The sequence below is a fragment of the Panicum virgatum genome, chromosome 5K, assembly GCF_016808335.1.
Source record: "Panicum virgatum strain AP13 chromosome 5K, P.virgatum_v5, whole genome shotgun sequence".
Lineage (NCBI taxonomy): Eukaryota > Viridiplantae > Streptophyta > Magnoliopsida > Poales > Poaceae > Panicum > Panicum virgatum.
In genome coordinates, this window is record NC_053140.1 from 21,092,844 (window position 1) to 21,116,816 (window position 23,973).

Below are 23,973 nucleotides of genomic sequence, written 5' to 3' on the forward strand. Positions count from 1 at the left end.
TGAGATAATCCAAGAAATTAGGTAAAATAGATGGCTATATTCAAAATCAGTTCCACGTCATCCTCTACTATCCACTCGTCTCTTATCCTCCCATATCCTCTCTCTCTCTCCTCCAGTCCTCCCATTCACGGCGAGCGGAGAGCCCGAGCTCCACGAGCTCATGGATGGCGTGCCCGAGGCCCTGGACTCCAAGCTATATGCTGGCCACGAGCAAAGGAGCCCTCGCAGCTGGCGAAGCTCGCGGCAAGCGAGCAGTGAGGCGCTTGCTGCCGCCGGAGCTTGGGGCCGGCGAAGCTCGCAGCCGGCGAGCAGGGAGGCGCAGCGACCGGCGAAGCTTGCGGCCAGCGAGCAAGGAGACGCTTGCAGCCGGCGGAGCTTGGGGTCGGGAAAGCTCGCGGCCGGCGAGCAGGGAGGCGCAGCGACCGGCGAAGCTTGCGGCCAGCGAGCAAGGAGACGCTTGCGGCCAGCGGAGCTTGTGGCCGGGGAAGCTCGCGGCCGGCGAGCAAGGAGGCGCAGCGACCGGCAAAGCTCGGAACCTGAGAGCAGGGAGGCGCGGCGGCCGCCGGAGTTCGCAGCCCGCTGTTGGAAATTCAGTCGTTTCAGCTTGTTTCAGGTTTACATTCAGAACTTTCAGAGGTACAGTTAGCTAGCGTCGTTATCTACTTCAGCAAATAACAGAACCCGATCTCGGGTGCGTTTTGTACGGGCAGAATCGTGCCTTGTTCACGATGCGGCGGGTCACGTAGAAGTCGAGTCCGTCTTTCTCGTTGCGTCGTAGCTGAAGCCTTGTGCTCCACTCGTTCGGTCGTGGGATGGCGCGGCCTTGTAGGGAGGAGTGGCGTGCATGGCGCCGGGTCTGGAGTGGCCACGAGCTGCTCATCGTCTTGTATATACATCAAGCAATAGAGTCAAAAAAGCCGAGTTGTTGCGGCACCAAAACTCTCCGTGTTCTTGCTGTGTTCCCAGGGAAATTGCGTGTGTCCAGTTCGCGTGCGTGTGTCTAGTGATCGCCGCCGGCGAGGGGTCGCCGGGGCTGGTCCGTCACCCGCGAGCAGGGGGAACGCAGCGGTAGGAGTGTGCGGTCTACAAGCAGGGGAGCGTGACGGTCGGCGAGCCTGGGAGCGCGGCAGCGGCGGCGTGGTCACCTGCAGCAGGCGGGCGCCGCGGGAGAGAGAGAGGGCGGGACCACATGGGAGGAGGGATGGCGAGTGGTGAGGCACCGGCAAAGATGGGTAACGGCTTTTCCGGGATGCAGAACGAGAAACCGAGTGCATGACTTTAGCTACTTTGTTGGAAACGAGTTTTAGCATTCTTTCTCTTGTTTTAACTATCCACGTTGATTTACATAATTTGTTGGAGATGCTCTTATAAGACTGTCCACAGCGAGAAGAGCAAATGAAGGAGCAAATGTACTGTTTGGCACTGTAGATGTACTGTTTGGCACTGTAGACAGAGGGGGCGTGGAAATCGAGGAGGAGATGCTCCTGAGTTTGCTCGGCCCGTTGTGGACGGCCTAACCACCAAAAATGAGAATAGAATACGAAGCTCTTTTTATGCCCCGGCGCCGTAGCTGTCGATCACTTTGGTTTGGCACCAGCGGATCGCAACCGCGTTTGTCCGGTTGCGCCGCGACGCCACATGACCGCACATGTTCCCGGCGGCGTGCCGGCCGGACTGATTCGGATGGAGGAGCACTTCCCGCGTCCCGCCTGCCGCCGATCGGGTGGGTGCTCCACGCTTCCACACGCTTGCCTCTGCTGGAGGCTGGAACGCCCGTGTCGAAGATGGATGGGCGCGGGGCGCGGAGAGAACCCCTGCACCGTGGAATGTTCACGTCCAATCGGCGTGTCTGTGAGCGACACGACTGGCACAAACCGCAGCATGAGACACTACTGTCGTCGGATCACTAGTATTTTTCGGCAGCTTAGCATGCTGGGAAACATGAATAGCTCATACGTATTTTTTTTTCTTTTGCGAAATGATTTACATACTCTCTGCTTTTAAAAATGAATGTAAAATAAAAAATGACACCACATGAATACGGGAATGTATGCATGTGAGCCCCAAAAATGACACATTCTAGGTCTACGGAGACCCGCAAGTATACCACCTTCCTTGCACATATCTAACTAAAGGGACTTCTTGGATGGAGTAGGGAGGTCCATCAAAGCGACTCGCGACCTTTCAATTTCAAATCCAACAGGTACATATATATGAATCACGCCTAGCATTTCGCTTTAATTAGTCCAGCCATATTTCAAGCTTTGAGCAACTTTGGTCATTATTTAGCCGGCCAGCGTGTCAATTTAGGATATGTTTGATTGACAACCAAGCGTTACCGCACTCTTCGGCAAAAGGTGCTTAAGCTGCGACTATTTTTTTTTTGGAAAGATTAGATGTAGCTAACAATTTGCTCGTCGCATCTTAGCAGTCAAGGTTTGAAGAAAAAACGTGAATCTATGTGCACTTTGATCGCTGAGTTAATTTTCATGGCCCATTCCGAAAAAAAAGAAAATTCATTTTTTTTCTGAAAAATAAAAATTAATATTATTTTCATATCAGATTCAATTCACCTGAGAAAGATAAAACCTTTTCCGGCTACGTGATTGACACGTGCCGCCCAATAATGTGAGAACGCCTCCTTGCCCTAGAAAATAGAAAACACAAAAGGCCTTACCTTTTTGTCGCACGCTCGCTGAGTCCCTCCGTGCACCACGCCACGGCCACCCCGACCATTCACGCTCGCTGCCGCACTCGTAACAAAAACGAAAAGCACTCGTCCAGTGCCCGCCCCGCCCCATCCTCTCCACTGTCCACTCCCTCTCCGACTCCCCTGCTTCTCCATCAGCTCCTCTGTTTCTTCTCCCGTCTTCCCGCCCAGGCCCAGCCGCGAGCCGTGGCCATGCCCGTCGCCGCGCTCCACCCTCTCCCGGGCGTCGTCGGGGCCGGCCGCCGCGGGGCCGGCCGCCGCAGGGCCGGCCGCCATCGGCGCTTCGGCCTCCGCGCGAGCTCCCTGGAGTCGCCGTCGGTGGCCTCGACGGCGCTGAGTGGCGTGGCAGCAGGGGCCCCGGCGGAGAGGAAGGAGAAGGCGAAGGACGATGCGGCGGCGCTGGAGGAGGAACAGAGCAATGGTCTGGACGCCCTCTACGACGATGGCTTCGGCGGCGTCACCGTCAAGGACTACTTCGCGGCGGCCAGGGCCGTGTCCCGGGACGACGGCGGCCCGCCGCGCTGGTTCTGCCCCGTCGAGTGCGGCCGCCCGGCGGTGGACGCCGCGCCGCTGCTGCTCTTCCTGCCAGGTACGCGTTCCCTGAGCTGGCCAGCGGCCAGGACAAATCAATCACTACCACGTTTGCCTAGCCTTCTCGTTTAAGCACTGTTCAATTTTTTTTGTGGGTAGCTGTCGACGAAAATGGCAATTTTTTAGCTAAATTAAAGCACATGGTTGAGCTGATTTCGTCTCCGGGACGGCTATATGTACATACCCAAATGGAGAAAACCATTGTGGACTCCATCCCTGTGTTTCTTTGATGATGGGCTGAGCAGCGAATTGACAACACTGCAGGAATGGATGGCGTCGGAATGGGGCTCATCCTGCACCACAAGTCGTTGGGCAAGTGAGTCTTTTCCTTTCTTTTCACGGCCGGATGAACTACTTTTTGTTTTGTACCATTTTCCACTAACAGGTGTAGCTGGTTTGGAGAAAACTTCTTCCGGCTCATCTCATGTATCCAGGCTCTGCAAACCTTACCAATTTCTGCAAACTTCAATGAATTTACGAAGCGAGTAGAAATTGCTTTTCTTTTCCTCTGTTTTTACATGCGATGTGTACGCGTCTATGCTAGTATGCTTTGTTCATGTCACTGGCTCATGGTAGCGGAGTATCCAAGTTTGTTCCAAGTCAATCAGAAAAGGCTGCCCTCTTGTTTCTGAATTCTGATTACTTCAGCCGGGCAGTCGTGGTCTACGAAGTTACGAAAAAGAAGAAGATAAGATGACTAACCAGTCCACTAGTGATTGATCCACTAGATGTTGATTCCTTTTCTTTTTCTTGCATCTCTTCTAACGCTATATAAACCTGCCCATGTGACAAAAGTTGTCTGCCTCTGTTTCCTTCTCGTTTTGTCTTGTCTCTTGTGCTTTCCAACCACTCCATCTAGGAACCGTCACTCAATGGAACAAAACTAAATATTATGATCTAAAGCTGAACTAGCGTTTTACTCATATAACAGTTTCACAAACTATAATTCGCATGATAAACTTTATTGTTTCAAAAAATAGTCGATGCCATCAAATCCAAGTAATTTTGAATATTCTTATTATCATCTCCATCTTCTTAAGCTGCCATTCTTTGCTTGTGGCACTCATGGAGCTTGTTGATTCAACCTCATTTTTAACTCTTTTTTCCTCCTTTCTTAATTCTGCAGAGTATTCGAGGTTCGCTGCCTGCACATACCAGTCAATGATCGTACACCATTTGAAGGTATGATATTCCTTGACAGGACTTGGTTCATCCAGTCTGCATCCCTATTCTATAGTTGCGTAGCTACTATTTAGAGAATAAAAATTATGAGGGCGAATTATTGAATTGCGTTTCATTTGTTCAAGAGATTGAGGGATGAGTAATCCAAAAGCCCCTCTTTTCTGATATTTGTGACTGCAGGGTTAGTACAAACTGTTGAAAATACTATCAAGCATGAGCATGATTCATCACCAAACAGACCAATATACCTCGTTGGAGATTCATTTGGTGGATGCCTTGCAGTGGCAGTGGCAGCTCGTAATCCACAAATTGATTTGCTTCTCATACTAGTAAATCCAGGCAGGTGATCGTTTTCACTTTAACATTTAATTAAAATAGAATCTTTTCCTAATACCTTTTTTTTGTCTTTGTTTCCAACTAACCTGTTTTTCGTTTCCAGCTACATCATTTGCAAAGACTCCCTTACAGCCAATATTGCCTCTTTTGGAATCCATGCCAAGCGAGTTTCATGTTACAGTTCCATATCTTCTCAGTTTTGTCATGGGTATGCCTCCTAGCCTTTTCCAGTCTGCATCGACTGAACAACTCCTGACCTTCTTTTCACTTTTACATAAGAAAGTTAGTCTTGAATGTTCATAAATAATTTCTTTCATAGTACATTAAAATATTAAAATGCAATTCTTGTTCCACATTATCATAGAGAAATTTAACCTTTGCAACTGATTTGAGCTATAATATCTCATTGTGCTACTATACAAAAAAGGTGTCTTTATTGACAATTCTTTTGCTACTGGTTTGATCTCTAATTTCCTTTTCTGCAACCATATAATCTCTCTTTGCTCTTTTTCAGCATTATGTAGCTTCCATTTCTTTTTTCTGCCACCCCTGCTAGATCAGCACTATTTTACCAAGATTAAAAAAAAACAGGGGCATTCATAATAATTCTAAAAACCTAAAATGTGCAGAAATGCAAATAGGAGAGAGGAAAGTGTTGACATGAAGATGTGTCCTACACTGCAAACACACCGAGTGCCCTCAACGGCGAGCGTGATGCGCAAGGCATGCTGTCGTAGGACCTGAATCCGAAAAACACTGCACCCTGGAGGGACCGCGTCAGGGCGTGGCGGCCAATGGAGCGCCCTAGGCTCGGCAGGGGCCAGCTAGGGCGTCTTAGGTCACCATCGAGACGAAGAATGAACAACAACTAGGGTTGGGAAAGTAGGGGCGAAGAGAAAAATAAGTAATTGTGTTTGATATATTCGCTCGAGGTTGATGCAATTGGGCTACACACCTCAACTATATATGGGTCGGCGTGGACTTGTCCAAAAGGTAAGGGGCGAACCAAAGAGTGCCAAACCAACAAAACATGGGCTATGGGAAGTCTAAATCCGAGTAGATTTTGAAAATATGTTGAAAACAGCAAATTCAGTCATTAATGGCTCATTTGGTGACGCCAAAAACTGATGACCGAATATGTCGGTGCTCATCAGCTCGGCTCGATCTCGGCTCAGTTTCTGCTAATGGCTGACTTATCCTCCTCTAGGACCGACGTATTTGACCAAATCAATCAGTGATCCCCGGCTTGACTTGATCTCAGCTCAGTTTTGGCTTTGGAATGACCAACTTATCCTCCGTTGTGACCAACCTTCTTGATCGAATCAATCAGTGAGGGTAAAGAACCTTTCTTAACCTCTTTGAAATGACCGCTCCATTCGGTTGAATAAGCACCGGATTAGTATGAGATACTGTACAGAAACCTATAAACCCTCTTCATTGACCGACTCATTCGTTGCTCAACTTATAGCTACCAGCGGATCAGTCTATCGATTGCAGCACCTCACCTTCCATGAGCCATAACTCCCTCATCCGGAGTGCGATTGGGGTCATCCACATGTCCATTTCGATCAGATCGATGAGAGCTATCCAATGGTGTTATCCATTCTGCAATTTTGACCCTAAGAACAACATAAAATTGACCGAAATATTTGATTGACTTAATTGGTGTTAGCAGCGCATGTCATTTGGAGTCCGATTTAAAAAAGCTTGATGGGAAGGGCAGACTGCACCCTTCTTTGATACTAAGAGAATGCAAGTTTCCAATCCGGGTTGTTGACTGAGACTGAGAGCGCACTCCAGTCACCACCAGCCTGCGAGAGCGCTTGCATAGAGTCCAATTTAAGCGATTCATATGTATGTTTCGATCATTTCAACGAGAGTGATCTATTGGTGATCTTGTTTTGGCGCTTTGAGTTTATATTTCATTGGGTTAATTGGATCTATGCCATTACAATTTTTCAAGTTCACTGATCTGCCATTGCAATTCATCTACTTGCAACCGTGCCATTATAATTTTACGTTTGTTGAAAACATACCACTAGGTATCCCTTCAACGTGTTTTATAAGATTTATGGGCCAAAATGCCGCTATCTTCTTCCTCCCATTCCCTCTCCTTCCTCTCTCCCATGGCGCCGGCGCCGACATAGATTCCCCCTGTCCGTCCCCCTCCGCCTCCGGCTCCCTCCCAGCCATCCGCACCGAGCTCGCTGCTCTTGCTGTGCCTCCTCCTCCTCCTATGCCATGGGAGCCACGCTGAGTGCCTCCACGGGTGAATGCCCACAGTTGCGCCGCCACGAACGGCTCCCAAGCACGCGAGGCGCCCCGCACGTCGCTCCCGCGCCTGTGGCCCCGCCCCGTGTGGCTGCAGCGCCGCCGTGAGCTGCGCCGCGTCCCGGCCCACCCGCACACAGCTTCGCCGGCCGAGTCCTGCGCACGCTGCCTGATCCTCCGCATCGCTAGCACGCGCGCCGCCCGAGCCCGTCGCCCCTCGCGCCGTGTGCTGTGAGCGGCTCCTCTGCGTGCCTCGCGCCGTGTGGTGAGGACAAGAGGGAGGGGTACCGCCGAGTGAAGGGGAACAGAGGTGGCGGCGGGGTGTGGAGAGAGATGGAGGGGACAAGAGGAAGAAGAAGACTGAGGGTATTTTGGTCTAGAATTTTTTAGAAACACACCGAAGGGGTAAGTAGTGGTGTGTTTCAAAGAGTTGTAAAATTTTAGTGGTGTGTTTCCAAATAGACGAATTGTAATGGTAGATCCGTGAACTCGAAAAATTGTAATGACATGAATCTAATTAACCCTATTCCATTTGGTTCAAACTAATATTTGTGTCTTCATGTACAAACTCGCCTGGACCAATATGAGTGTCATCGGAAAGTTGTTGATCATTTTGTTATTTTTCTTTGTGATAAATCACACCATAGCAAGTACTATACAGAAAAGGGAAGATGTGCTCATTGTACTCAAATTTATTTTAATATTGCCAAAAAAATTTGGTAGTAATATTTACTTGAAATTTTGGAGACTTATTCAAAATTAATTGTTGAATTTTTGGGAGGTCATCCACCTTTATTTCTTTTCCCCAGAAGCTCTTGTTATTTAACACCATCTATCTTTTATATTTTCATTTTTTGTGGCGTTCAAAAGGCAAAGGCCACATGCATTTCTCGGTGGTAGAAAATATACTAGAGCTCTGATCAGCGTAGAAAGAAAAAACAATGTATCTTTTCTCTATGTTCTTACTTCTAAGGATGTGTTTCAACAGGTGACCCCCTGAAGATGGCTTCGGTTAGCATTGAAAACAATCTATCTCCTCCAGAAACTCTACAGAAATTGTCAGATAGTCTCACTTCAATGCTACCTTTACTTTCGGTTAGTTTTTCACACCTTTGTCCAAACTTGTGGAATGCCGATATTTCTGAACTTCATATATATTATCAGATTAGTCCTTTTCTTTTCTCGAACAGGCAAAAGAGTTGCGCTTCTTTGTAATAAAAAAAAAGAAAAGCTGGCCAAGTACATAAGCTCTTCTGTTAGGAAGAGACACACACCAACACACTTAGTTTGGATTAACAAACAAACTTAGACTTAGTTTAGATTAACAATCACACTACACATGAATAAGGACGCAGCCTAACAACTAAACCTCAACATCAGGAAAGTCTAAGTTTCTAACTCGATTAAGCCCCAACCTGAATGTTAATATCGATAGTTATATTCCTGGTTGTTGTTGTCTATTAAGTCCGGCGGCGCTTAGTGTTCATTGATCTGGTGACCCTGTGGTCCTTGTTTGTTTATTTGTCGATTCTAACTGTATCTGTTATTTCTCCTTAATATAATGACAGGCAGCTCTCCTGCCTGTTGAGAAAAAAGTGTCTAACTCGACTAGATTGCTCTAAGGCTTTTAGAACTCACTAGGCACTTATCATTCATCAGATCAGTCCTTACTCTTACAACTAATGTGCAGAACATTTTGGACAGAATTGTATTCTTCTATAATTTAAGCCTCTCTTCACGAAAATGTGTGACAAACATTACTTTTAGCAGTGCATTATATTTTATTGTATCTTTCTAAATGACGGAATAAGTATGTATTTCGTTTAAGTTCCTATCTTGGAAGTTTATCTCCATTCTGTCCTTCGATTATGTGATCAGTTACAAATCAAACTGCATAATATTATTCATTTTGATCCCATGTTTTTTTTTACCTCAGGAATTGGCAGATATTATACCAAGGGATACTCTTTTGTGGAAGCTCAAACTTCTTAAGAATGGAGCTGCCTATGCAAATTCTCGTCTTCATGCTGTACAAGCAGAAGTTCTACTTCTTGCCAGGTCCTTGCATTAATACTTTCTGTGTATACCCTGTAGTTTTGCAGTCTGCCAACTTTTAGCCCCACATGTCTGGTCTCATAGTGTATACCTGTATTCAGCGGTAGCGACAATCTTCTACCAAGCAGAGATGAAGCAGATCGTCTTTTCAAGGCACTGAAGAACTGCAGAGTTCGATACTTCAAGGACAATGGCCATACGCTACTCTTGGTATAACACATCACACTAACAATTCTTCTGTTGTTTCCATCCAACTGCAATGTTTGTACCAAGCCGGGCATTCTTTTCCCTGTAATTCTGAAAGCAATAATGTACTTGCACAGGAGGATGGTGTCAATCTGTTATCTGTAATAAAAGGAGTAAACATGTATCGCCGTGGAAGACAAAGGGATTTTGTAACCGATTATCTCCCTCCTACTTTAAGTGAGTTCAAGAAAACATTTGACGAGGATCACAAGTATGTATTGAAATGCTGAAAGTTCAATTCTAGTCTTCTTTTTATTTTTGTAAAATTGCAAACTGAATTTTCTGCAGACTTTTTCACCTTGCACTGAGCCCAGTTATGATGTCTACCATGAAGAATGGAAAAATTGTCCGTAGTCTTTCTGGCATTCCTGATAAGGGTCCTGTCTTGTTTGTGGGCTATCATGCACTCATGGGTATTGAAGTGAGTCCACTGTATGAAGAATTCCTGAGGGAGAAGAAAAAAATTGTTCGTGGCTTGGCTCATCCACTTTTGTTTGGAACAAAATCTGAGTCTTCGCGCCAGGAGTTATCTCGGTTAGATACAGTTTCTATGTATGGTGGACTACCGGTCACCCCAATCAATATGTACAGGTTATTTGAGAGGAATGAGTTTGTTCTGCTTTATCCTGGCGGGGTTCGGGAAGCCCTGCATAGAAAGGTTTGCTTGATTTGACCAATTTCTCCACTACTAGCCTTGATTGAACCGTTAATTGTACATGAAATTATTATCTGAAAGATTTCCAATTACAATGTGCTAATAACATAAACTCAAAATGAGCTAGCTGGTATCCCTATGGAAAAGAATAACTGCTACTTGAACTCCAATTTGTGGACCACCTTTTGCTACTCCTTACTAGATCAATTTAATTTTTCAGAACGAAGAATACAAGTTGTTCTGGCCGCATCAACCAGAATTTGTAAGAATGGCTGCGCGTTTTGGTGTTACTGTCATACCCTTTGGGTGTGTAGGAGAAGATGATGTTCTAGAGGTAGATATCTGTTGATCCATTCTTTGATCTATCATATAAATCTGAAAGTACCATGCTCTATGCTTAAAATACCATAGAAAGTGGCTAGCTTTAGATATACTGTTTTGCTTCATTATTCCTTTGTCTGCAAAAATACATGATGCCTATGGGCTACAAGTCATGCTATTGCACATTTGTAATTATGTTTCTGTACCGCATGCTGATGCAACTAATCACTTACTCTGCAATCATTCTGCAGTTGGTTGTAGATTATAATGATCAGAAAAACATCCCTGGCCTTCGGGAATGGATAGAGTCAATCAACAAAGAAGCTGACAGAGTGAGGTCAGACTTCAATCTATTTTCTCCAAAACCAAAACAGAATGATCAAACCTTACCTTTGTGCTTGCTAAACCGAACTCTTAGTTCCATTCGCGTTATTCATTTCAGGGATAGCGTCAAAGGAGAGGATGGGAATCAAGACATGCACTTGCCTGCTGTTCTCCCAAAAGTACCTGGCAGATTCTACTACCTATTTGGCAAGCCGATCGAAATGAAAGGAATGAACAACCTTGTCAGAGACAGAAAGAGTGCCAATGATGTATATCTTCGCATAAAATCAGAAGTAGAGGAGATAATGTCATATCTGAAGAGGAAGAGGGAGGAAGATCCTTACAGGAGTATAGCCCAGCGTGCGTTATACCAGGCAACATGGGGCGTCTCTGCTCAAGTCCCAACTTTCGAACCATGATCAGGTGCAGAAATGTTAGTGTGATTGGATGTTTGAAAGCCCACACAAACAAAGTAGGTGAAAGAATCGGTGAAAGTAGGGCAGGACATCTGTAACTGCAAGCTTATTGCGATTCTTTGATGCAATGCATTCAGAGGAAATTTCCTCCCTTACACACTGTACAGAAGTACATTACATGTACTATACAGAAAAACATTGCATGTATATATTTTCTGACAGTTTTTTGACCGGGGTGTAAGTGGTTTGTTGATAGTGATTAGCCTGATAATATTTTTTTTTGAAGAAACAGGAGGAGCAATGCTCCTCTGATTATATATTAATAAAAGGGGAAACAGAAGTGAAAGGTGTCTCAATCATAAAGAAAAGAAAAAGATTTATTGAATTCTAGAAAATTAAAAAATAACAGAGGAAAAGATCCCGTGCAACAAGCAAGAAAACTGTAGCAAAAAAGTCCAGAGTAAACTGCGACCTACTGAAACAAATTTATATACACGGCATGTCTTGGATTTTTTGTTTCTTGTTATAAGATACAATAAATATCTAGTGCTTCATGGAACTGAGTCTAGCTCAGTTAATTGTGGTATAGGTGTGGGTGTACGTCCCACAACCCAGATTCGGATTTACACAAGACCGGATCACACAAATTTCAAACAGTGGAGTGCAACTCTACAATACTCCAATGTCCAAACTCACACCCTTTGTGCCTCATTCCGTTTCAGTTATTTCCGTTGCACACCTTGAAGCTTCCCTAACGCATGACTACGTTTATTTTGCTGGTAAACGCGTGACTAGGTTGGCTCCTGGGCCTCCCCAAAACCATGCCAAGAACTCCCGAAAAAAAAAGCTTTCTAGCTCACAGCAATGGCGACTCTGTCTCCTCTGCATACGCAGGCCGCTGCTCTCTGGCGACCACGGCGACAATGGCATGGCTCGCTTGAGAGGACGAGCTGTCAGCTGAAGCATGCCGGGAGATTGCAGGCGAGGTACAGGGGGCTTGAACCACTGTATGACGATGGATACCAGACGGTGAAGAACCTAGACTACTACTACGAATCACTTGGGGAATTGGTGGAACATGACAGTGGGCCGCCACGTTGGTTTTGTCCAGTCGATGCCGGTTCGCCTATCGAAGATGCTCCACTAATGCTGTATTTGCCTGGTAAACATGCAGATAAGTGTTGCGTGAGCAATTGTGTTATATGAATTTCCATAGTGTGCATTGTGCAACGCTTCAAAGCGTTTTGGATGGCAAACTTTCAGGAGTAGATGGAATGGGGATGGGGCTATTCATGCATCACAAGGCACTTGGAAGGTAAGAAACATGAAAGCTTATACAAATTGTGGATAATTTCAGCTGGTTATTCTTCTGATAACTGAATAATACTGTTCCCATGGGCAGGATTTTTGAACTTAGATGTATGCACGTCCCTTTACATGATCGCACGCCATTCGAAGGTATGCATATGTTTGTGAATTAGTTCATTGAAGGATTTTCGGTCTAAGCAAGTTTCTTTCCCATCTTAATTGAGATCTGTTTTCCAAACTTCAGTCATAATTCAGAATAAAAAATGGTTAGCCAACTTCAAAGTTCTCAAGATTGTACGGTTTAGCTGCTTTTCTTTTTCAGATCTTGTTACAATGGTAGAAGATATTGTAAGAAAGGAGCATGCCACTTCTCCCAATAAGCCCATCTATCTATTGGGGAATTCTTTTGGAGGATGCCTTGCACTTGCAGTAGCTTCTCGTAATCCACACATTGATTTGATACTGGTGCTAGTAAATCCAGGTATTTTCTAGATTGCATGTTAGTTACTACTCCCTCCATATTGTAAAGGAAGTCATTTTGAGTTTCCCTTAAGTCAAACATTTTAAACTTTGACTATAAATAAATTCTTTTGGGTTGAGTTTGAAAATATAAAAGCGATATAAGTAGATTCATCTTGAAATATAGTTTCGTAAAAGTATATGTTGACTATATTTTATAATTTTTTATAGCAAAAATTTAGTGGTCAAAGTTATTTTTGGAGACCGTATCGATGTCCGAAACGACTTCCTTTACAATATAGAGGGAGTATATGAATATTTTTAGTATAGTAATGGAACATTTGACCTACAAGCTTTTCTTTCTTTCTTTCTTAATGCAAAAGCAACATCATATGAGAAGTCAGGCATACAGCAGCTTCTATCATTTTTCAGCCTGTTCTCAGATCAAGCCTGTATGGCAATTACAGCTCTATTGAACTACAACATTGGTAAGTAACCTTGTAGGTTGCAGAACAAAAGTGATAAATAAAAGCATAGGGATATGTAATAAAATTGAAATGCAAGGAAATAAATTTAATAACTGAAAATTACTTGTTGACTACAGTACTAGCTTGTGAATTTGTTATAGCATTTGATATAAATGCATACAGGCGAACTATATATAGTGATTTTCATTATTAAGAGTAAATGCACATATAATTGTTTTTTCTTCGCACACCTTTTTTTGTGCTTGTCTTATGTTTGTCAATGATTCCATGTGTAATTTTACTGTGTGCTGGTGCTTCCGTTCTTCCTGATCATGAGACCAGACAATGAAGTGAACATGGCGGTGAGTAGCATGATAAATGGGAAGCATCCTTTAGCAGCACTGAACAGATTGACAAATAACATGTCATCTTTCCTCAAGCATTCGGTATTTACTGTTTCCCTCACCTCTTATTATTGCGTCCATTTCAATAATGATAGATAGATATGTAGAAATGATTCTAGAAATGAACCAATTTCCTTGCACTTGGCTTATAATCCTTTCTAAGCTGTGATCAAAATGTTATCCTTCCATTGTAGAACATACTGGACAAGATACCTGAGGATACACTGAAATGGAAAATGAAGCTGATCAAACGGGCTGCCTCTTATGCCAATTATCGTCTACAATCAGTTCAAGCTGAAGTGCTACTGCTTGTCAGGTTTATCAGCTGCTTTAAGCCATTCATTTAACTGCTTCATGTTTCACTGAAGTTTGTCACTTGGGAAATTCAATTACATCATTGGACAATAGCTTTTATCTTGGTATGCTTTCTGTCAGCTGTGGTGACAAGTTACTTCCAAGCAAAGCTGAAGCTGACAGATTACAGAAGTTGCTACCAAAATGCAAAGTCTACTTTTTTGACAAGCATGGGCACAGCTTACTGTTGGTAAGGTTTATCTGACAATTAAGTAGATCACCATAATTTTTTTCAACTGAAAGAAGAGAAAATACTCTTGAACAGACAAAATGATATAATTCAGGATACATTTCAGGAGTACGGTGTTCATGTCGCATCCATCATTAAGTGCACCGATCTCTACCGCCATTCAAGGCGGTACCACCGGGTTTTCGACTACATCCCTCCATCTGCAACTGAGCTGAATGAAGTAGACAAAGCTACCCGGTAACCAGAATGATTTGCCTATTAAACTCTTCACGTCTGACCGAATCCTGAAAACATTGTACTGCTTCGGAACGACTGACACGATATTCTTTGGTAACAAATTGCAGTGATCTCAGATTCAGGACCTGCCCAGCGATGTACTCCACTTTGGAAGACGGCACGGTCGTGAGGGGCCTTGCCGGAGTACCCCAAGACGGCCCTGTGCTGCTCGTCGGCAACCACATGCTTCTGGGGATCGAGCTGATCTCGCTTGCGGCAGAGTTCCTGCGCCTGAAGGGGATCGTCGTGCGCGGCATCGCGCACACGCTGCTGTTCCCAAACAAGAAGAGGGCGTGGTCGGAGGGCCATGACTTCTTCGACTTCCTCAACCTGTGGGGCGGCGTGCCCATGATGTACAAGTACATCTACGAGCTGCTGAGAGCCGGCGAGTTCGTGCTGCTCTACCCCGGCGGCCACCGGGAGGCGCTCCATTGCAAGGTTTTGCTTTGCTCGTCTTTCTGCTTGTTATGCATTGATTGAGTTGGGCAGAGATCATTTGCGAAAACGCAAAATAATCAAACATTAAATTTTGTATACTTGATTACGTACTGAAATGTGTCCAGCTGATTCGCATGATTTTTTTTTGCAGGGGGAAGAGCACAGGTTGTTCTGGCCATCTCAGGCCGAATTTGTCAGGCTGGCAGCACAGTTTAACGCTACGATTGTGCCTTTCGGAGTCGTCGGAGAGGATGATCTGCTACAAGTATGCTCCGCCATATTCCCTGCTGTTTTTCAACTAGCTAGGCATTTGGTCAAAATTAACCTAAAATAAGAATGAGCATTGTTGGCATAAACATTCAGAATAATTTCAAGATCCATAGCTAATATGCATAACTGAAAACAATGATCTGCAGCCAGGGGTGGTGGTAACGAGTGATGACTTTAGTGATCACTTCACAGCCCAATTTGACCTTTAGTTTTTTTAGCTCAAAATTATATAAGATTAGAGTTCGGTTTTTTTAAAGCCTGGCACTTAGATTATCTAGACCAAATTTGACAGCCCGTTAACACCCCTATGCAGCTGCTTTGTACCTTCGAAGATATCCGGAGTGCACCCTTTGGCAAGGAAATGATGCAAGCGTATAGCAATCATCTGAAGCTAAGGTGCCCACTAGCAAATTGCTTCTTCTTTGAGTTTTGAGATCTCGAGTATCTGACAATTCCTTACGCTGAAGGCTCCTGAATGTTCGCTGAAATGCTGCTCTTTCAGGGAGGACGTCGACCATGAGGTGTTCTTCCCGGGTCTGTATCTGAAAATGCCAGGACGGTTCTATTACCAATTCGGGAAGCCGATTCCAACGAAGGGCAGGCAGGACGTCCTAACTGATAAGCAGGCTGCGAATGATCTCTACATGCATGTTAAATCGGAGGTCGAGCGTATCATCTCGTACTTGTTGGAGAAGAGGACGGAGGACAAGTACAGGAGCCTCATCCCAAGAATGTTGTACCAAGCTGCTCGGGGACCAACCTGTGAGGTCCCGGCGTTCGATCCCTGAATGTCCGGTTACGTGAATTGTTCTGATTTAGCTGGTCAGGCTCGTTTTGCATGTGTTGTAGTAATATATAAAAAAATGACAGAAGGTGCTGGTATTTTACAACAGACATTACTACTCTTTTATATAAAAAGACACTATGTAGGAAAATACCTATAGTGACGGGCGTCATTTCCCTATGGTGACAGACATCGCGTCCGTCACTCCTACATCATCACTGTTTAGAACAGAAGGGTGATGTGCATTTGCCCGTCACCTATGTGAAAGAAAGGTGACGAGTATCAGTAAGCAATCGTCACCTGTCTTGGTGACCAGGCCCCCCGTGTGAGGTCTTCGACCGTCACCTTTGTCTACTCCAGGTGACGGGCCGGTAACAAGACCCATCACTTATCAGTATTTAGAAGGTGACGGGCTTCGGTTTAGCACCGTCACCTTTCTTGGTGACCAGTCACCCCCGTATGGGGTCTTTGACCGTCACCTTTGTCCAACACATGTGACGGTTACTAACGACGTCCGTCACCTATGATTCTAGACAAGTGACGGGTTGTGCTTTACTGCGCCGTCACCTGGTGAGTATACAGAAGGGACGGGTTTGGTTGTTGCCCGTCACCTTATAACCTGACCCCTGCAAGCTGAAATTTGTTTCCTGGCTGCATCCTAGAGCACAACTAGAATTTGGCAGCCATCTTGTTGATCACGCAAACACACATAATAGAACTCAATTAGGCGTTATGGATGTCGTTAGCTGCAAATTAAATAAGTGACATGCTCCAAATGAGAAGATTGCAAATGTGGTAACTCAGAAATATACCTATCAATAACCGCCTTGATGTTGGTGAAGTCTCATTGTAGCAGAGTGATGCCATCGTCGGCGCGTGGTCTTACAGAGTCCATGTACCACACTATTTCCCACTTCGGACAGATGACGACTAGCAAATAGTGGGAGCCTGTGTGGTACGCGGCAAGCCAACATGGTGAGGAGCCCAAGACCTTTGTGATGGCAGACTATACGTGCTGTGGATCCTTATTGATCACACTGGCAGAGAAATCCTGGGGGTCAATGAATTCAACACCAAGCTGACGGTTCTTTGATTCTCTGGCCAATTGCCTACATACAAATACATTAGTTTTCAGAAAGCTGACATAGGGTTTATCATTACAAAGTAATTAAGAATGATAGTGAACAATCTTTTGTGCTATATATACTCATAGTGTCAAGCAACGGATGAGGGAGATGTCCAAGGCATCGAGGTTGAAGACGTCGTACAGATCGGACCAAAAAACGGAGAAAAATCCAGGCCCACTGTGCAAGTCCTTAGCCTTGAATTGATCCACGATTGATGTATCACCACCGCGGGCATGGGTCATGTAGTGCTTGTGGAGTCTCTTGGTATTCACCCCTGCATTGGCCAGATCCAGCTCTGACAACATTGGCTTGCCCATCTCAAACTTGGAGTGAGCAAAAGTCCATACATTCTTTGCAGCTGGTTCCTTGGGTGCCGCCTTACCCTTTGATTCCGCTGCTTTCTGTGCTAGTTCCTTTGTTTCTATCTTACCCCTTCCCTTTTTCTTTGGGGTGGCTGGTCTCTTTTTCTTTGGTGCGGCGGGAGGGCCGTCATCGCATGCCGCGGCATCCTTCTTCACATTTTCAGGATTAGGTGTTGGGGTGCTAGGCCACTTTGGGGCACCACTAGTTGTCGACCGACCAATGGGAGGATGAGAATACCACTTTTCTTCCATTGGATCCGCATGGTAACGGCATCCCCCAAAGTATAAATGTCGGCTTCTGGCAGGGGGATGGGCAGAGCGATATCCTTGACGTTTTGGTGGAAAAATCAATCTTGACCACGACATACCCATCCTGCACTGGCACCGTGTGGCATTCCTTGTCTTGGGGTTGCACAATCCCCTGTGCTAGCTCAATCAACAAAGTTGAGTAGCTTCCAGTTATAATGCTGCAGGGGGTTGGAACATTATTGAGCCTTTCAATGAAGTCCGGCTCATCAATGTTGGGGGAGGGGGGTCCTGGGTGGTTCGGCACGCTGCGCTGACCGGGGGAGGGGGGTTAGGCAAGGCTGCTGCTACTGCTGCTGCTGCTGGTGGTACTTGTTGTTCCACCTCCTTGGAGGCGCAGCTGCTCTTGCCATGGGCCACAGCTAATAATGCTGCTTCAACATCAATCCCTGCTGCCCTGAGTGTAGCAAATATGTCATCCTTTATTGAAGCGTCCCCTCATAAGAGAAGACTTAAATGTGATACCAACATCAGTCCCAGGAGGCTAATGGCACATTTATTACATCAGATGGTTCATCACCGTACAACTCTACGCGGTAATGGGCAGTGAAGCGCCACTATCGAGAGGATTACAACTAAAATCCACACAACTACATTAACTACGAAGAGGGAGTCATCAGAGTCTTGTGCCATATGGAACTTCCTGCGGGTGACCCTATCCACAGGCAAGGCTGGATGCAGGACGGTACCCCTACTCAGCGTCGTCAGGAACGAAGTCTGGATCTTCCTCTGTAAAAATAAAGGATGGGGTGAGTACAAACGTACTCAGCAAGTCCAACCACACCCACGGAGGGGGATAAACAGAATATAATGCATAGGGTAAATCAAGAGTAAGGCTAGGGTTTAATTTGCCGAAAGCAATATTTTATGCAGGGGTTCATTTGAAAGAAAGGATTTTCGAAACAAGTTTTCATTGCACCGAATAACACTTAATGTTGACCCACACAGGATCCAAGTTTTAAGCTACTACCGGACTCCTCATCTGCCGTAGCACACGGCACAACTGCCGGACACTTTTCCCAAAACAACGCACGCCGACCCATCCCAAAGTAAACACTAGTTATGTGACCACACCGTAACTCGCCTAGTACCGTGGTGTTATCGCCGTAAATTAACAGGATTAATTTATGGGCCGAAAGCAAGATGGGCTTAAAGCAGAAGATTGAAAAAAGCTTGTAAATCGGCTCCTGCGTGAGCATCTGGGCCACATGGGCCATGTATCTTAGATTTAGTTTAAGATTAGAGATAGAGTCCGATCGGGACAAGATTAGTTTAGATTGTTTCCCAAGTCTCCGGACTATAAATATGTACCCTATGTTATTCATGAAAGGAAGAACGTCATCACGTCTCACAAACAACAATCTCGGCGCATCGCCACCCCTAACCCTAGGGTTTCATCCAAGTAAGCGCCATGCTGCCCTGATCGCTTCTCGCGATCAGGGCAGTGTTGTTCTTACCTTTACCTTGGTATTACTCGTACTGAAGCATTTTTTATGGCGAGTAATACTAGTTATCTTGATGTTCGTAGCATGGCTTTTAGTAGATCTATTGTGCTTCGTTGCTTATCATCTACGAATATCATGTTGTCTCTGTGCAGTCACGTTTCAATCTTATGCTAGTTCTAGTCGCATAGAATTAGTTGCACAGAGACGACACCCTGCTTCTTTTATGTTTAGTAGATCAGATCTGTTACGGTTTGCTCTTATTCTTAAGAGTTGGCGTAATATCTGCTACGTTAGGCCTTGCAAACGGGTTGGATGATCCGGTGGCGTCTTAGGTGCTTTATCTTAGCCTTAATAGGGATTGTTCCGGGAATCGGCTCTTGCTAGTTCTTAGGCCTCTGTTTTTTATTATGGTTTAGTTATCTGTTACGTTCATTAGGCCCAGTTACGTGTAGGACGTTCCGATCTAGCAGTGAAGCTTTTACCGTTGTGGATTAGATCAATTAGATTCAATTGAAGCAGTTTTTATAGTTATTCACTTTAATCATCAATATCTGGATGCAACAGATCCCATCTGACACCGGGACTCGATTGGCTCTTTAAAGCCGGTGCAAGAGTCGTCCCGGGGAGCCGACTACGGCTCAGACTTACGTTTCCACGTGTTTGTGTATGCAGGTCAATCATCGCAAGCATGTCCGCACCTTCCTGATCGGGTATAGGTCAGGTGGCACGCCCTGCGTCTTCACAAGCCGCGGCGCGTTGCTGGAATTGCGGGCCGTCGACGAGGGAGCAGTGCCTGCCATCGCCCCGGCGACCTCCTGGCTCTTCGTGTTGCCTGTCGCTGCTCGCCGGTGGGTTTCGGCCGACAACACATTCTGGCACGCCTGGTGGGACATTCATCAATAGCAACGCCCACCACAGAGATGACGGGAGTTCAAGATCAAGAACCCGCTCCCAAGCCCATCACGTATGAAGAACTCCCTCCTGAACACAAGAAGAAGTATGATGAGATCAAAGCTCTGTTGGAAGCCGATCTCATCGGCTCTTTTGAGAGGACCCGCAACCATGGCATTAGGTGGAAGGGGTTCTCACCAGAAGGCGCTCTCGACAACGTAGATCTGTCTGTGCCATCAGAAGAGCGCACCAGAGCCCTGCGTCAGGAGATGAACTACATGGTGGCCCATACGCTTCATCGGCACTCTCAAAGCCTGATGAATGAGCTCGAGCGCGTGGCTCATCGTGTTATCCAAGAGATAATCAAGAACCAGTACTCTCCATCGGGACCAACCCTGGGGGGTCACGCAGAGGAAGCTGCACTGCATTCTAGGCCGCAATTGCCGTTCTCATTTGCGGCTCCAAAACCACAGAGCATGCCGATCTACGTCGTCCATAAGATCAGCGGTGATCCTGGAGAAGGCCAGTTCCTCACCGAGCCACCCAAGGAGATCTCGCACGGCTACACGTGCGCTTACATCCCTGACAGCGTCAGTCCAGCACGCTCGATGCAGATGGTAAACCCAGGAGCTTCTGGAGCAGACGCGGAGAAACAAGCGTGGCTTGCAAAGTACGCTATTAGGCCGAGTGCTGAGCCATCGGCCCCAGGAGTCCTTAGTGTGGAGCAGGTCAGTGCAATACTGAGAGACCAGTTTGGCATCCTGCCCAAGAGGAAAGCGATCGGCTATTCCAAGCCGTATCCAAGTGACTACGATTTGATCCCATTGCCACCCAAGTATCGGCTCCCTGAGTTCACCAAGTTCAACGGGTCAGAAGGAGCCAGCTCCATAGAGCACGTGAGCCGATACTTAACGCAGCTTGGGATGATCTCAGTTTCGGATCCGCTGAGGGTCCGGTTCTTCGGCCAATCTCTTACAGGCCTAGCTTTTGGATGGTATGCGTCGTTGGCTCCAGATTCGATTCGAACTTGGAGGCAGCTGGAAGATCAATTCCATACCCAGTATCACTAAGAGGCTGCTGAAGCTGGAATTGCCGACCTCGCCCAAGTCAGGCAAAAGCGAGGAGAGACTGTGTCAGAGTATATACAACGCTTCAGAGAGGTCAAGAACCGATGCTACTCATAACGCATCACAGAGAAGGAGGCAGTCGACTTGGCTGTTCTGGGGCTCGCTAAGCCGATCAAGGATCCAGCTTTCCAGCTGGAGTTCACATCTCTGGCGCACCTGGTGCGGAAGCTTACGGCATATGAGCTTTATCATCCTGAGCTGTACCAGGACAAGTTTAAGTGCCATGTGAACATGGCCCAGGCGGATGAATCTGATGACTCTGGTGAGGAGCAAGAAGTGGCCGTGGCAGAGTGGACTCGGGGGGCAAACCCTGTCTCGTGCAAGTGGATCAAACAGCAGGGGCTTGTGAAGGGCTTCGACTTCGATGTGACCAAAGCAGAGCATATATTTGATCTGCTCCTCAAAGAAAAACAGCTGAAGCTCCCAGAGAATCATAAGCTACTGATGGCACAAGAGTTGCAGGGGAGACTGTACTGCAAATGGCACCACTCATTCACTCATGCCACGGGTGAATGTAAGGAGCTGCGTCGTCAGATCCAATCGGCTATCGAGCAAGGCCGATTAATTTTGGCTCAACACACGATGAAGGTTGACACGAAGCCCTTCCCACAAGCCAACGTGGTAGAGTTGTCGGACTTCACTCCTACGGGCTAGAATTTTTCATTCCAGATCAACATGGCAGGGCCCGTACGCCGTCATGACAAGCAAAGGAGAGAGGCCGTTTCTGGCAAACGGCCCCAGGGTCAAGATGAACCAGGGCGATAGCATATTACTGAAGTGCAAGTGCGCCACATCCGTAACCAGCTTCCTGCTTCCGATCGGCTTCTGGAAAAGTATGAATATCAGCACAAGTTGCGTCGCCGATATCAATCGGAAGAAGAGGAGTACGAGTACCGCACAGGGAGGACGCTGGGAAGGCACCAGGCTGTACGCGACCACTGGCATTGCCCGTTCTTCAGGTACTATTGGAACTCCGCATGAGCCGATTGCCTACCATAGATGATTGCTTGGAGTGTAGGCCTCGGACACGCCAGCCAGGCGAAACATCAGTGTTCCGACGCTTGGGTTCCAAGGTGCGTCACGATGATCCCGTCCAGCGATCATCCAGGGGTGATTCCGAGCCAGAGGAAGAAGACAGGTATCATCGGCCGCGATGGCATCCTGACGGGCTTAATCGGTCACAGAAGCGCAGAGTGCAGCACTTGCATAATCTGGAAGAGGCAGAAGCAAAGTACCTTGATGTCCTGAGGAAGGCGCGTCCGGATCGCGCGGAACAGGTCAAGCGACCGCGAAGGGAGGAGAGGCGCCCTCCAAGAAAAGAGTGGCGCTCCAAGCAGACGAAAGCCGATGAGAAGCCATCGGCTGATGTGAACATGGTGTTCGTGCTGCCGTCAGAATTCCGGGCACCCCAGCCGGAGGACTTGCCTGTTGCACAGTTGGATCTGGGCCCACAACCGATCATCTTCGAGAAGCCAAAGGAAAAAAGCTACAAACATTTGAAAGGGCTGTATCTCAAGGGCTTCATCAACTGCAAACCCGTCAACAGGATGTTGGTTGACACCGGAGCTGCAGTCAACCTGATGCCATATTCAGTGCTGCGCCGGTTGGGACGTTCTTCTGCCAACCTAATTAAGACCAATGTGATGCTCAACGACTTCAGCGGACAACCATCAGAGGCAATGGGGGTCCTTAATGTGGAGCTGACAGTGGGTCGCAAGACTGTGCCAACATCGTTCTTCATCGTCAACAGCAAGAGTACATACACAGTACTGCTTGGGAGGGACTGGATTCATGTCAACTGCTGTATCCCTTCCACAATGCATCAGTATCTAGTCCAATGGGATGGCGATGAAGTAGAAGTGGTCCCTGCAGACGATTCCAGCGAAGTCTCGCTTGCAGATATGAATGCCTAGGACGCAGAAGGACAAGAGCCGATCTCAGGGATCGCCCTGGAAGATTGTGATCGGATCAAAGCGACAAAAAACGGTCTGAGGCTGGTCTTATCCACTGGCCTCACAGAGTAAAAACATCCTGGCATGCTACGGGGTGTAATAGAAATAGAGAGGCCGGTCCCAGCGATCGGCCCCGAAAGATAGAAAAATTCTATTCGGGGTTGGAATTGTTACATCATGTACATACGATGGACTGCTTCAGCAGTTGGCCACTCACTGTTTATTTGGTTTCGGATGATAGTGGAAGTATAGAAGCGGCCAGCCCATGCGGTTGGCCAAATAATTTTTCTTGTCATCTCCTTGTGTTTGCCGCTGACCTTGTGGATAACGAAGACTCGCCTGTGTTCGCAGCTGGTTTTTCAGACGACGGCAAGCTGGGGTACGGGTTCACGTCAGCTGATGATTTGTAAGAGGTTGATATCGGTCCTGGGGATAAGCCACGACCGACATTTATCAGCAAGAAGTTGGATCCGGTCTTGCGAGAGGAGATGATTGCACTACTGAAAGAGTACCGGGATTGTTTCGCGTGGGATTACACTGAGATGCCCGGTCTAGACAGAAGTATCGTCGAGCATCGGCTCCCACTCAAGAAAGGGTTTCGGCCGTTTCAGCAACGAGCACATCAGATGAAGGCCGAAGTCCTAGGAGAAGTCAAGAAAGAGGTGGAGAAGATGTTGGATGCTGGGTTCATCAGGCCATGCCGGTA

General features: G+C 46.5%; 2 protein-coding genes across 2 annotated transcripts; both read left to right on the forward strand.

The window, feature by feature from the left end:
• Positions 1-1,838: 1,838 nt before the first annotated feature.
• LOC120706907 (acyltransferase-like protein At1g54570, chloroplastic) lies at positions 1,839-11,339 on the forward strand. Its single transcript, XM_039991655.1, has 13 exons — positions 1,839-3,299; positions 3,566-3,617; positions 4,428-4,483; positions 4,664-4,822; positions 4,923-5,027; positions 8,079-8,185; positions 9,027-9,148; positions 9,247-9,355; positions 9,469-9,602; positions 9,680-10,049; positions 10,267-10,380; positions 10,619-10,704; positions 10,810-11,339. The coding sequence occupies exons 1-13, from the start codon at positions 2,903-2,905 to the stop codon at positions 11,108-11,110; spliced, it is 2,112 nt and encodes a 703-aa protein (XP_039847589.1). The 5' UTR covers positions 1,839-2,902; the 3' UTR covers positions 11,111-11,339.
• A 555-nt stretch (positions 11,340-11,894) lies between these two features.
• On the forward strand, positions 11,895-16,237 carry LOC120710590 (acyltransferase-like protein At1g54570, chloroplastic). The gene is made up of 13 exons (XM_039996229.1): positions 11,895-12,269; positions 12,371-12,422; positions 12,510-12,565; positions 12,738-12,896; positions 13,258-13,362; positions 13,684-13,787; positions 13,940-14,061; positions 14,181-14,289; positions 14,396-14,526; positions 14,634-15,003; positions 15,155-15,268; positions 15,587-15,669; positions 15,776-16,237. The coding sequence occupies exons 1-13, from the start codon at positions 11,972-11,974 to the stop codon at positions 16,059-16,061; spliced, it is 1,989 nt and encodes a 662-aa protein (XP_039852163.1). The 5' UTR covers positions 11,895-11,971; the 3' UTR covers positions 16,062-16,237.
• Positions 16,238-23,973: the final 7,736 nt, after the last annotated feature.